The 14,623-nt window shown below is 30.6% G+C and overlaps 1 protein-coding gene across 2 annotated transcripts in view; it reads right to left on the bottom strand.

The window, feature by feature from the left end:
- LOC105231383 (probable chitinase 10) overlaps window positions 1-13,148 on the bottom strand; it is a 51,502-nt gene extending 38,354 nt beyond the window's left edge. Inside the window, exons 1-2 of one of the 2 annotated variants that reach the window (XM_049456990.1) lie at window positions 12,995-13,148; window positions 11,355-11,616 (exon numbers count right to left, since the gene is read on the bottom strand). In XM_049456990.1, coding sequence (XP_049312947.1) covers window positions 11,355-11,357 — 3 coding nt within the window. In that variant the 5' untranslated portion in view covers window positions 11,358-11,616; window positions 12,995-13,148. Of the gene's footprint in view, window positions 1-11,354; window positions 11,617-12,825 lie in introns of both variants that reach the window. The other variant, XM_049456991.1, reaches the window with a different exon arrangement.
- Window positions 13,149-14,623: the final 1,475 nt, after the last annotated feature.

The raw sequence follows: 14,623 nt of genomic DNA, 5'->3' as shown, positions 1-14,623 counted from the left end.
TATTTAGCGCTTGTTTATGGTGATTTGTATACCCTAAACAGAGTAGAAAGAAGACTGGGACTTTAAAATATATCTATAATATATAATTGAGCAGCGTGACGAGCTGAGTCGATTTGGGCATGTTCGTCTGTCTGTGCGTTGGTATATAGGCGATTCAGTCCCTTAGTGTTTGAGGTATCGACCTGAAATTTTGCACATGTCCTTTTCTCCTCAAGAAACTGCTCATTTGTCGGAACCGCCACTATCGGGTCACTATGGGGTAGAGCTGCCATACAAACTAAACGATCTGAATCAAGTTCTTATATGAAAAACATTTTTAGTTGACGAGATATCTTCACGAAATTTGTCATATGTTATTATCTAAGGCAATTCCATAATCTCCCACGAAATCATTCATATCCGGCCACTATAACATATAGCTGTCATACAAACTGTACTATCAAAATCAAACTCTTGTATGAAAATCTTGTTCAGTTAACGAGATATCTCCACATACATTATTATCTATGACAACTCTACAATCTCCGTTGAAATTGTTCACATCGGACTCCTATAGCATATGGCTCTCATACAAACTGTACTATAAAAATCAAATTCTTGTATGGCAACATTATTTATTTGTGAAGGGTATTAAAGCTGTTTTGCAGCCGATTAAACATGTTGTGTTGTTTTGTGGACGTTTTTACACGCCGCTCACAAGGACGAACGTTTACCGCACGCATGGCGTTTTCATTACTGTAATTACACTGTGCATTACTTTGAGGCGTGTTTAGTAAATGTTTACAAGAATTGAACGTACATATACACACACACAAGCAAGTATTAACATAACAATTTTAGAGCGCATATTGTTATTAATTTTGTTGTTGTTGTTTTTTTTTGTCTTCCATATATTGTGGCGACACATAGAACAATCGCCATAAATGCGCGCAAAACAACTTTCTCTCCGCCGTTGCACTGCAACATTCATTATTGACACACTTACGTACACGCTATGTAAATAGAAATACATACAAGTGTGTGTATATGCGACGCTGTAAGTGGATAGCATTTGCGCATGCGCAATGTTACCGTATGCATATAGAACTTGGCCAACCATATTTGCGCTGGCGCACAATCAAACAATCAGTCAGCATTGAAGCATGGCGAATCTGTCACTATTCGCTGCTTTGCATTGTGGTAGGTTTGTCGCTTGAGGCTTTTGTCTTCAACACGTGCAGTCGCAGCAGAGCTAAGCAGCAATCAAATAATAATGAATGTGATTGTATTCTTATGACTAATAAACTATTTACATTTTGCTGCATAAATTTTCACTCGGCTAACTCGGTTGACGCAAGCGAGTAAAATGAGAGATTTGCTTGTTCTATTCTCTCGACTATGAGGGCACTCATGTGAGTAAAGGAGCTTTTGATATCTAGTGCAAGCGTGTCAAATTGACGTTTTTAATTACAGTGCACTCGTTTTGCAACGATTTTGTTATCTAAGCGGATATATCGCAGTGTTTTTATAAAGAGTCATGCAGACAAAGAAATAATAGTTCTGATTAAAACCTATTAAATTTATATAATTATTCATAAATACTTATTTTTCTCTGTAAGACTTGGAGTGGAATTTTATATTTTTTACGTAAGTATGTTTAACAGGAAATGGGCTAGTATAATTATTTCTGAATGTAATTTACTTTTTGTGTCAGAATGATGAAAGACTGCCTCGCTGGTTCGAGTATTGGTATTAAAATGGTTTTTTTTGGTGTTTCACAACGATTTTGAACTTGCAGGAAGTTGAGTCAAAAGCGCTTAGAAACATTTACTTTTAAGAATTAAGAAATTTTGGTTAAAATAAGTAGAAAAATTCACTTTATTCATGTTCAAAAAAAAAAATTTTAATTTTACAGAAATATCACTACTTTTGCGTAACCACGTTGAAAAAGTTATAATTCGTGGCTTTCCCGAGAGTTGGAAAACAAATTTTGGTTTTTATTGAAAATTATTTTTTTTTTACTTTTATTTTATTTGGTATTTGTTCATAGTTTTTTTCTTGGTTTTTATTTTTTTATTTTAATATTTATTTTTTCATTACGTTTTTTTATTATTTAATTTTATTTTTTCTTTTTTGTATTTTTTCACAATTTTTTTTGATTTTATTTTGTAATTGTATTTTTAATGTTTTAAATATTTTATTTCTTTCTTGAAGCCTGTATTAATAATTGATTAAAAATATCATTTTCCTCTATAAACTTGTTGAGAATTACAACGAAACCTAAAATTAAATCAATGAAAGTTTATGTGAATAGAAAATCGACACGAAATACGAAATTAAATTTGCTACGAATGCTAAATTCATACAAAATTTGTAAATATTTATAAAAAAAATATTCAGAATTTTAGAAAAAAAAAAAACAAGTAGAACATTTAATAGGAAAATTTAGGAACTCTTACTAATTGTAAAAATAATTTCATACAAATAAATTTTTGTAAACTTTTATCTTCTTTGGTCTTTTTTCATTAATTTTTTTCTTATTTTTATTTTTTTCTTTTAATTTTGTTTTTTTTTGTAATTTTTCATATTTTTTTTTTTTAATTTCATATTTTTTTTATCATATTTTTTTCTGTACTTTTTTAGGATAAAATATCAAAAGAAATCGACTATTAGATATGATTTTGCGTTGTAATTTTTGTGAATTTTTATATATTTTTTTTTGTTTATTTTTTTTTATTTATTAATATTCATATATTTGTTTTTTCATAATATTTTTCCATTTTTATTTTTTCATAAATTTGTTCCTTAGTTTGAATTTTTTTTCCTTTAATATTTATTTTTTTTAATTGTTTCAAAATTTTATTTTATTATTTCATTAGATTTATTTCTTTTCCATTTTTTTAAAGATCAAATATTCCAAAAAAAAAATTTACTATTAGATATTAGTTTGTGTTGTGATTTTTGTGAACCTTTTATATATTTTTTATATTATTAATATTTATATTTTTTGTCTTACACTATGTTTTTTTTTTGTTTTAGAGACAAACTCCAATTTGGTCCCTTTTTTATTTCAATATTTTCTCATACCATTTACCACTTGTTCAATTCAAATCCTTGTAACTAAACTCAAAACTCTATAATCTAAAAACCATAATTTATTATCTGGCAATTACTATTTACTAATAATGGCTTCACCAGCCCTTTCTAACACCCAAAATCATTACAACGCGCCTCCTCGATTTTAAAATGTTAACAACTTCTTTTTGCGCCTTTTGCGGCGTTTAACTTAACATAACTACGACATTTATTACCCAAATATTATTTTTTGGTTGCTTTGCCAGCACTTGCCATTTACAATTTTCCCTTTCCATGCGCCACTTCAGGCGCTGACTTGCAGCTTTTCAATCTTTTCAATGCAACAGCAGCCATTGATTCGGTTACCGACTTGTTTTTCCACTTTGGGCCACTCGGGCGGTTTTCCATTTCAACCAGCGTTGCGGATAACTTTCAATGCACAAGCAGGCTACACATGTGTGTGTGCATGTGTATGTGTGGCTGTTGGCCCTCCGCGTGCCGCCCGCACTCCGACGACGCGGCTACAATAAAGCACAGCGCTGCGAGTGAAGTGGCCGAAGTGAAAGGCGAATGTGTTGTGATGTCTGTCTGTCTGTCTGTTTGTTTGTTTGCCCATATTGGCGGTGTAACTTTAGCATTACATTTTTAGTTATGGTTGCCGTTGTTGTTGTTATTATTATTATTATTGCAATTGGTTGCGTGGCGCCGGTGTTCGCTATATTGCGGTATTTCACTTACCGTTGCCGATGCCGGCACAAACGAGTGCGTTTGTATGTATGTGTAAATATAAAATATGTATATATATATATACATATATGCATATGTGTTCACATGTATATAGGTAACTGCTGAGGAAAGCGCTCAAGCCTACATGCAAGCATGCATAATAATATGTATCTCGCTACCGTTACTCACATACTTACATATGTATGTACAGTACATACTGCTGTTGAGGCAGCGTCTGCATGTGCATACGAATCAGTCTGCATTTTCACATACTCGCACACCTTCATACATATTTATGTACATATCTATTGCCTATCGGCCAACCGATATTTCCAGCGTCTCGTTTCGAATTCAACTCATTGACTCAGTTGGTGTTGTTGCGTTTAGCATTTTTGGAAATTGTCAGTTTATTGACTACCTTTTTAACGCCATTAACTATAGTAGTTGATCAAACGATGTAATGCTTGCACGATTCAACTACAAAATAAGGGTTTGGTATTTCAGACGACTAATAAAATTACTCGAAAGCAGACAAAACAACAGCAACAGCAACAAAATAAAACATGCGGTAAACAAGCGAACGATTACTTAATGATTATGAGAGCGTATTGCATGGTCTTACAGTTTTCGCCAACAGAAGAAAGTGACTCGGGGTCAATGGTCATAGGACTGGTATGCATTGTAGCCAATTTAGGGTGTATTAAGTAATATTTGCACTAATGCGAACTGAAATAAATTTGTTAAATTAAAAAGCGATAGTTATGTATGATAAGATTACTTTGAGTTTCTGACTGGACGTTTTAATAAAGCTCGGCTCGGAGAGTGTACAATTTTTTTTTAAGATTTTGCCAACTTGTAACTTTTTGTTTTGTTGTTGTTCTTTTTTTTACACATACTACTGTGGGCTAAAAATAGTAAGACGTTTTAATTGATATTTCGTGCGTAAACCCATTCGTTTAAATATTTTTTTCTCTAGGTTGGTATGACTGTCGGTGATCTCTGTGCCAAATATCATATCAAAATAATCATTGGTGTTTAGTATATGCTTGTCTTTCTGAAGTATCTAAAATGCATTCGGCGATTTTTACGACGCGTGAAATTATTCAACAAATGAGTTCCATTAATTTGATTGATACAAATTATTCAAAGAGGGTCGAGAACACGTTGTCAACGAACGACGTGCAGGACAAAAAAATGAAAGAATAAGTGCTTGAGATTCGACGATTAACAGTCAAAAATCGTACCGGCATCGTTTTAGTATCGGAAGGCGCGGTAAAAACTATTTTGAAAGATAATTTGGGCCTAAGTAAAGTAAAAGTACAATTCGTTCTAAAACCACTCAGTATTTTCGGAAAACAACGTCGCGTTATCGTCTATGAAACAATGTTTTCCGATTACCAGGTTGTCATGAAAGACATTATATTATGTTTCCCTTGAAGCATACAACATATTCTTACCTTTGGATCATCATGAAAATATATTTGCGATTCAACTGCTGAACAAAAGTTTCCAACGTAGAATATTGAAAAGATACCACTCGTTAGGCCTCTTCTTTCGATTTAATGAGAGCATGAAATTTTCTTTTTATTTAATTTATTTATTTTTTATTTATTTAATGTCAAACTACCATAATTAATGCTCATTGCTTTTTCATGAAATTAAGTTAGTACTTTTTATAATTAAACAGATTCTAAAAATTGAACTTTACAAAAAAAAATTGACGAAATGTCTTCATCACTATAGCTGCCATGCAAACTGATCGTTCAAAACCAAGTCCAAGTAAGGAAAACTTCTTTTATTTGATAAGATATTTTCAAAAAATCTGCGATATGGTTCTATTCAAGGCAACCGTACAATTTTTCAAATCTGACCATTATAATTGTGTTCAAAAAATAATTGGAATTTTCGTTTTTTTTTTAATTTATTCACGCTTCTATATTAATCTTGTCGCCTTCAAAATAGTGCCCATTCGAAATTATGCGCTTATGCCATCGCTTGTTCCAATCGTCGGAACATTTCTCAAATTCGATTTTTGGAATATTGGGATTTTGGAAGAGATTTTAGCGATTTTCATGTATCTTGTAAAGCGACGGCCCTTAAAGATTATCTTTAATTTCGGAAATAGGAAAAAGTTACATACATAGGAGTGGGGCATACTTACGGTATTGTTTTCAGCCAAGAATTCACGAAAAAGTAACGAATTGTGAGCGCTTAACAAACGAAAATCGCCCAGCTCATAAAATCAAGTCTAACCTTAGCAGCTGCTACAGACAAAACAAGCAATAAGAGTAGTAAAATAATGAATATTTTTTTATCTGGTACTCAGAAAAATAGGTTCCAAGTCATCTCTAAGAAAGTATGAGCTCTTAATTTTAACGGGAAGGTCCGCATCCTACAATTTCCTTGTAGAAGAGATCTCGTTTCATACATTTTGTAGGAATTTGAAAGCTCCACAAACTGGTAAAGTTAACAGTTAAAGTTTGATTATTTTAAGGCATTTTTTTTCTTATGAATTTTATGAGTTAACTAAGAAATTATTTTAAATTCTATTATAAGTGATTTTAAAATCTTTCTGTAAATATTTTGCTTAATAAAATTTAGATGTTGAGGTTACCATAAAAAGCAAGTAAGCCAAGTAATTCTTGAATGCTTAATATTGAACACACACTTTTTATTGTTTCCGGAACTTTTTTCAATAGGTGGCACCTCGATTCCAAAATTTTTTTTAGTAAATGTTTAGTGAAAACTTTTTAAAATATTGGATAGTCGAAAAAGTATTTTCGTATTTTGTCAATAGATGTCGTTGCAGTCGTATATCTCCAGTGCTACCAATCACATTGTGTCATATCATATAGTGTATGAAATGTGTACATACATACATATATGTATGGTATATCTTTACACGCTTGTATATAACACACTTCAATCAGCATCTCTTCAATTTCGCGCGAAAGTTGCGCCGTTAATTAGCATTCAGTTTGACTTTGAAAAAACAGTAAACGAGGGAGTGTAATAATAGTTGTGTTGAAGCTATATGCAGAAGACATGTGTGAGTACACAAACGCAAACTAACAAATACTATACAAGCAACGTGCACTAAAGAAATTTAGCAGCGCCAACTTCCTGTTCGATCAATGGACAAAATTGCAAGCCAACAACAACAACAACACGACAAAGAGGCAAAAGCCCAGCGGACAGATGACAACAAACACAGACGTTCATGGAAAACACATAGAAATCAAATGGCGCTGAGGACTGCAAACTTAATTGGCAGCTTCACACACTTCTGCGCATAAACAAAGCTAAACTGAGGAATAGAGACAAATAGAAAAAGCAAATAAATAAATAAATGATTTACGAATTGACAAGTGCAGACGGTAGTTGGCCCAAAGACTACAAAGAGTCCACAACAACCGTTGCCCAATGGCCAGCAGCAATGTATGTAAGCATATACTATACATATGTATGTGTGTAGTGGTGGTAAGAGAAGTTGTTGTAGTTGTAGTGGAAGCAGTGAAAACTGGTCCTCGCATGCTTACCCACACTACCGTTAAAGTACCTATTTATGCCGCGGACAGGATTTACATATGCACACTCAGGCATATGTATATATAGTATATATACATATATATATATACATATATATGTGGTCTATATATATATATGTGTTTACTTGTTTGCCGCGTAATTATTGGCAATTAAATAGGAAATCTGTCGATTCCGCACTCAGCCATACATCTTGCTTGCATGTGTGTGTGTGTTTATAGGTGTATATGTGTTGACATGTACTTGTATGAAAGTTCAACAGTGTTTGTATCTGCGCGCATGCGCACTTGGCAAATTTCGCATGTACATGTGTACCGTTATTTGAAAGTGAATTTCGCAATTTTCATTAGGGCAGCAGTAACGGTATTTTACGATAACATTTCGAGCAAAAATGCTTTCATGTATTTATTCGAGCATTTTTCGTGCAATTCAAACGCTTCAATAACTAAATGCGTGCAAATACACATTAATATACATTATTATATATGTATGTATGTATGTGTTGTACAAATATTATTTTGCGCCAATTTGTTTGTGCACAGAAATTTCGTGAAACAGTTTTGCTCAAAAACCTCGTTTGTTGAATTGAAATATGAAATAAAGCAAAGTATGATTTGTGCCAAATCGAACTTGTAGCAACGACGAGTTGTATGAATTATTCATATGCCTACTTGGAAACTTAAAATACATATGTATATAGATATACTTGTATATAATAGTTTACATGCAAGCATCTGCGTCTATATGAATGGCGGTTTTGAGTATATTTGCTATATACATATATGTATTCGTTCGATTCAAAAATAATATATGTATGTATGTATGTATAAATAAATACACCTCACATATCGTGTCTGTGCAGCTTTTGCTTGATTTGACCAAATGCGTTCGAGTTTCGAGCTGGTCAGACTTGTTAGCTGCAAGCAAACCTAATTTTGTGTCAACTAATATATGTATGTATGTATGTACGCCAGCGAATATTAATGCGAATTCATACATATTCATAAACATATACTATTAGTAGCATATAATTTAATCGATGTATTTGTACATAAATTTTTTTCAAAAAAATTTCGTAGACACGTTTTTTGATTGAAACAGATGCATATGATAAAACTTTAATCATGTTACTAATATAATGTTGTATATATTGCGTATAAATGTTTAAAAAATAATATCATATATGTAAAGTAGTTTTAGAAATGCAAAAAATTTTCTAAATGCTGAACTGTGCATTATTTGTAAGTTTCTGTTATGAATCGCTTCTATGAGTAATGTAGTTAATACTAAAAGAAGTAAAAACTTTTTTCGTACAACAAAATTTGATATTTTTAGAGAATTATATACCATAAATATAAGGGAAATTACTCAACTCAACTTAAACAAAAGACCAGCACATTTAATAATGTTCCCCAAAATCCATTTAGTAGCGGAAATATAAGCTGGCCGACAAAATTCAATTAAATGAGTTAAAATTAATGACTTTATTAAAGGGTTTATAGCCGCTTACTAGTCAGAAAAAAGTGTTTTTCGTGAGAAGATTTTTATATAAGGAATTAGAAGTTTCAAAGAATCTTTTTTTATTATATTTCATTTTCTTAATGCACATATATTTAAGAATACGCGCCAAAGTTTTGGACCAAAATCGTTTTTTTTTTTAGAAACCAACATCTTGTCAAAAATATTTGTTTTGCTTACTATATTTTCTCAGAAAAATTTCTGGATAATTCCGTTAAAAAGTAAATAGAAATAGTTCACATTTACAAAATTTAATATGCCTAAATAATCTGTGATTCTTTTTGCTCCTGTAGCCGATCTCCAGGATTACCACCGAATTTTATTATTATTATTGTCAGTTTATTTAGTAGGTATAATAACTTAATACTAAGGAGCTAGCACAGAAAGCGCCATCGACCGAAAAAAGGTGTTTGGCCTTTTTTCACTTAAAATTAACTCAAATTCAAAAATCAAAAATATACATATATGTTTACTGTAAATCATTAGAGGCAAACATCGAAAAACTAGTCAACTTGTAAAACAAATTTTAAATTTTACAAAAGACTTAAGCGACAAACTTGCGTCAGGAAGTAGTTAAACATAAACTGCCTAATAAAATTTGGGAAACTTAAACGCGACATTATACAGCTGAAGAGGTGATAAAGTGTATAAAAGAATTTAATTATTGAAATTGGCGCTAAATTTTTTATTAGTGAATTCAACACAATACTTTTATGTCGGTGCAATGGAATAGGAAAAGACTTAAGAGACGAACCTGATACGATAGGCTCAAAGCATAGACATCTTATGCAATTTTTTGAAATATTAAACTTTTTTGGACAAAATCAAAATTTAAAATTTTGCAAATGTCAAAAAATTTTTCGGGCAAACTCAAAATATTTATGTAACAACATTTAAAAATTATTATATAACTACTACACATCTTTCCAACTACTGCAATATGCTTCAAGAGCCAATTTGAAGGCAACCTAACAGCGAAAGAAGCGTCAATATTTGAAAATAAGTTGAAACAAATCTTGCTTAATTAGGTCTGACTTCATACAGTGGCAAATTATTTCAAAAATGTTGTTCTTTTAACCCATATAATATATAATTTGGTCAAACATCGATTTTTTTTTAGAAATCGCCATTTTGTCAAAAAATGTTATCTTGCTTATTCCTTCGATTAATTACTGGGCTTAACATTATTTTAACGAAATCTTTTTGGTTTTTTGATTTCAGAGGATTCAGTTCAGAGAATTCACCGCAAAATGTCTTTTTTGAGAGAAGCTCACGCAGATCAGCTGTAGTTCCTTTCCAAATAAATAATTTTACTAACACTAAGTTGTAAAATACAGTTAAAAGATACTAAAATATGTGTACAAATTTTTTGACCAAAAAACTAAAAATTTTTCTAAAAAAAATCTGGAAAATTTACGTTTTTCGGCTTTCTAACTACATATAACCCCTTCAAAGCCATCTTGCGGACTTAAACTTGCTGTAAACTTTCCGCAGGTGTATATTAAGATAACTTTTATTTTCAACAAAACTTCTCACGACACGTATTTCTTTCAATAATTGTTTGTGAATGTTAACTAGGAGATGTTAACTGGGAGATGAAATAATCAATTTATACTTTCTTCAAACATAAAAAATGGCATTTATGGTGAAAAAATTAGTTAGAGCAAAAGACAAAATCTAAAGTAATAAAATTTATCTGAAATCTTCATCCATTTGCAAGAAATATAAAATATGTAGGATACTCGCAGATAATATCTCACAAATATTTGCAATTTTTCGCGAAAAACTTGCTTGCAATATCATTTCACTTATCTTCTGCTTTATTACAACCAACCTTTTGCGCGAAATAATGCCGCAATTAAAATGAAAGCATTGCAAATAAAAGTTTTAATTACAAGCAAAATTTTCTATGCAGTTTTTCTATCATAAAAATTCAATTTTGAAAGCGTCACAAAATAGTTTAACAATCATCTCATGTAGTACAATTTAAAGTAATACAATTTAAAGTGATTTTTTCTGCACTTCTTTTCACCGCACATTACGTTTTCTGCGCAACGAAAGTGAAATTTGTGGCAATCAGCATAAATATGCGCCAACAGACATGCGCAAACACAAGTATTTCGTGCATTCAAATACAAGTGTTTTTGGAAAACAACGAATTTTGTGTGAACATAGTATTTTAGTTGATTGCTATCGCATAACATTTAGCTCGTGTGTCTCAAATCATGATTTTTCTGATTTTTTTAATTTTTTCTGATTATATTCTGCGCAAAAAAACACTGTAACACACATTCACACACCCAAATGACACGTTCACTGCGTGTGTTCAGCGAAAATGTCCAAATCAGTCATTCACTGCGGCGCATTCGTCTATTCACTTGCATTGCATTTGGGTCTGTGCGGTGCGAGTTCGTGTCTTAAATCTTTCGTTTCATGGCACTGCGGCGTGTCGCTGCCGCATATGCGTACATATTTAATATGCATTTGTGTATTTGAATGCAATAACTTACCATTTTGTCTGATAATTCGTAGACTCAGCGAATGAATTCCAGAAGTTTGGCGTTTCGTGTGATTCGCTGCTTTGCGCTACACCAACAAAATATTTCAATGTATTTTTTTTCAATTTCGGTAAAACTCAAAAAAAAAAAGAATGGCTACGCGTTTGTTTGTGCACGTATGTATGTTTTTGTGTGCGTAGATTTATGTGTTCGTTGCACAATTTACAAACAACAACAAAATGCAGTCGTTGATTTAGTTATGCTGCAAGTTGCACTAAAAATAAAGCAAAAACAATCAAAATAAAAATATTTTTAAATACCGTTTTTTGAACAGTGTTTTGAAAGCACTGTATTAATAAATTTTTTTTTAATACATAATGCATGACTTTAAATTTAACTTTCACTAGGTTAAATATAAAATTGCGGTAAATCGATATTATTAAAAAAATGAAAAAAAAACATTTTTTAATAAAAAAAAATAAATTTAAACTTTTATAAATAAAAAAAACATATATAAAAAATTTCATTGATAAAATTAATTAAAAAAATATTTAATAAAAAAAATCTTTTAAGAAAAAGACTAAACTTTTAAAAATTAGTGATTTTTCCACCAAAAATAAATTTATTTATTAATATTTTTTTAATTTATAATATAAAATATTTAAAAATATATTTAAATAAAAAAAAACAAGTTTTTTAATAAATAAATGTATTTTTAATAGAAAAATCATTAGTTTTTAAACATTTATTATTGATTTCATGAAAATTTCTTTTAAGAAAAAAATAACAAATTTTAAAAATTATTGATTTTTCCACTAAAAAAAATTATTAAAAAAAAAATTATTTAAAAAAAAAAATTATTTAAAAAAAATCATGTTATTTAAATTTAAATAATTTTTTTATTAAATAATTTATTTTTAGCGGAAAATTTATTATTTTTTCTTAAAAGAATATTAATAAAAAATTTTTTAGTGAAAAATTAATAATTAATAGTACAAAAATTTTAATTCAGAAATACAACGTTAATAATTTGAATGCAAATAAACATAAACTAAAAGGAATCGTAAACAAGTTAATTTGCATTTGAAAAGTGAAATCGTTGCTAGCACAGGCAATTAAGCGCAGCGCAGCTGGAATTATTATTTTAGTGAATGCAAACGTTTACTGGGCTGTCTATTAATGCTGTTTGACACAATAAATGTTTAAGTTTTTTAATTTAATTTAAAGAAAATGAATAAAAAAATAAAACTGAAGAAAAAAACATAAAAATTAAAAAAAATAATAGATAATTATTCCATTTTGAACTAAATTGATTTTCCGCATGTAAATTAGTCACTTCCACGTAAAATATTTCAATTTTGTATATTTTTTTTATATATTCAATTTTTAATTTTTTTTTAATATTTTTTAAATAAATTTTGATTTTCAGTTTTTCAGTGAATCCATAAATGGCACACGTAAGCGTTTTTTGATATTTGCTTGCCTTTTCACACAACTTTTTTGCGAGTTTCTACTATTAGCTTGATTTCAAACAATTTTTTTCAAGAAACAAAAAAACAATCCCATATTAATTATATATATATATATTTATTCTGGCAGTTAATATAACTTCAAGCTAAAACTTTTCCACGCCTTTTATTTTGCGCACTAACCGTTCAACTGATCTCAACCGTTGGAGTTGGTAACTGTGACTGAACTGCTCGACTTGTGCGCATGCGCAGCACTTCTACAAAGCAGCAAACCAAAAAAGCCAAACCAGCTCCAACTAAAGAAATTACGTATATACAAATCTACTTTTTCGCGTATCGCATAGCAGTGTGTGCAGCAACAACTCAATGATTTTGAGTTCTTTTCCACTGACACTGTATGTGTGTGTGTGTGAGAAACTCAAGCAGCCCAGCAACTCAATGCTGCCAGCAAACAGCGACCACAAAGCTAATCAGCATGGCAGTTAGCCAGCCAGCGAACAAGGCGAGTGAGCCCGCAAAGCCAGTTGTACTACATATACATTACCATTTCGTCCAAGCAGCCATGCCTATCCAGTAGCTGGTTTGTCGACTTTAAGCCAAATATTGCTTGTCAGCAGTCGGCACTTGTTTGTTAGATTACATGTATATATACATATATATGTATGTTTTAGTGCATGTGTGTAGGAGTATGTATGTATGTACTTCTTTAACTTAAACTTTTACTCAAGCTTAGTCTTTTACCTTTGGTCTTTCATGGTTTGAGTGAAATGTCACAGATTGAAAAAGTAATTCTGACTCAAGGTGCGTGCAAGCATAAGCTTATCTTGAGCGTCACTCAAGTGCGTAATGCAGCCTTCAGCATGTCGAATGCAAACGACGTAAAGTGAGTACGCGCAGCTTAACGGTTATCGAAACGTGAAACTTGAAAAGCTTCAATCGCATTTTCATCTAAAAGTGTCAAAATGTATGAAAAGCGGAAACGAGACTGATATACATACATACGTAATAAATCTCAGCCAGCTGAGTATATAACATTTTTATAATAATTAAAAATTATGCTGATTAGAAAAACTAATAAAATGTTATACTTTTAACATTTTTAAGCGAGAAGTCGTATTCTCAGCCTGAGAAGTCTTTAATTCTTTATTTGATTCCAATGTTGTACTGATTATTTTTACCAATTTAGGTGGTAACCCTTCTCATAAATTTTGGAAACAAATCTTTCTCAAGCCTTTCTAATTTAATATGCACTTTCAAATATTTAATTTATTTTTTCCGTGAAATAGCAAATATATGATTAAACAGTTGGCAACTCTAGACAAAAAAACTCAGTCTCCATTAAACGCTTTACTTTGTTACGCATGTTGGAAATAACTCCTTTATCAATTTAATTTAAAAAAATTTTAGAGCAGCTGGCAACCTCGTTAAAAAAATACACTTAACAGCAAGTTTTCCCAAACCTCTTAAAAATATTTTCTATAATAAATAAACTAAACAGGCTTAAGTTTGATATCCATATCGCAATAATTCGTTGGTCTTAACAATTTGATTGAATTATTTTTAAGACAGATGACAACCCTCTTTAAAAAAATATATTGAAACGTAAAATTTCTCAAATCTCCATAGTTTAATATCCATATTTTAATATTTTTTCTTTTTTTTGTTATAATAGATGCAACTCTTCTATGAATTATTTTTATTTACAAATTTTTTGAAGTACTTTTAGTTTGTTATATATGATGTAATAATTCATTTATTTGTTCAACCCAACCCTATAGTGTTAATTTTTCTTATTTTTGTTATAATAGGTGG

The sequence above is a fragment of the Bactrocera dorsalis genome, chromosome 5 (genome assembly GCF_023373825.1).
Source record: "Bactrocera dorsalis isolate Fly_Bdor chromosome 5, ASM2337382v1, whole genome shotgun sequence".
Classification (NCBI taxonomy): Eukaryota; Metazoa; Arthropoda; class Insecta; order Diptera; family Tephritidae; genus Bactrocera; species Bactrocera dorsalis.
This window is presented reverse-complemented; position numbering and strand designations above follow the sequence as displayed.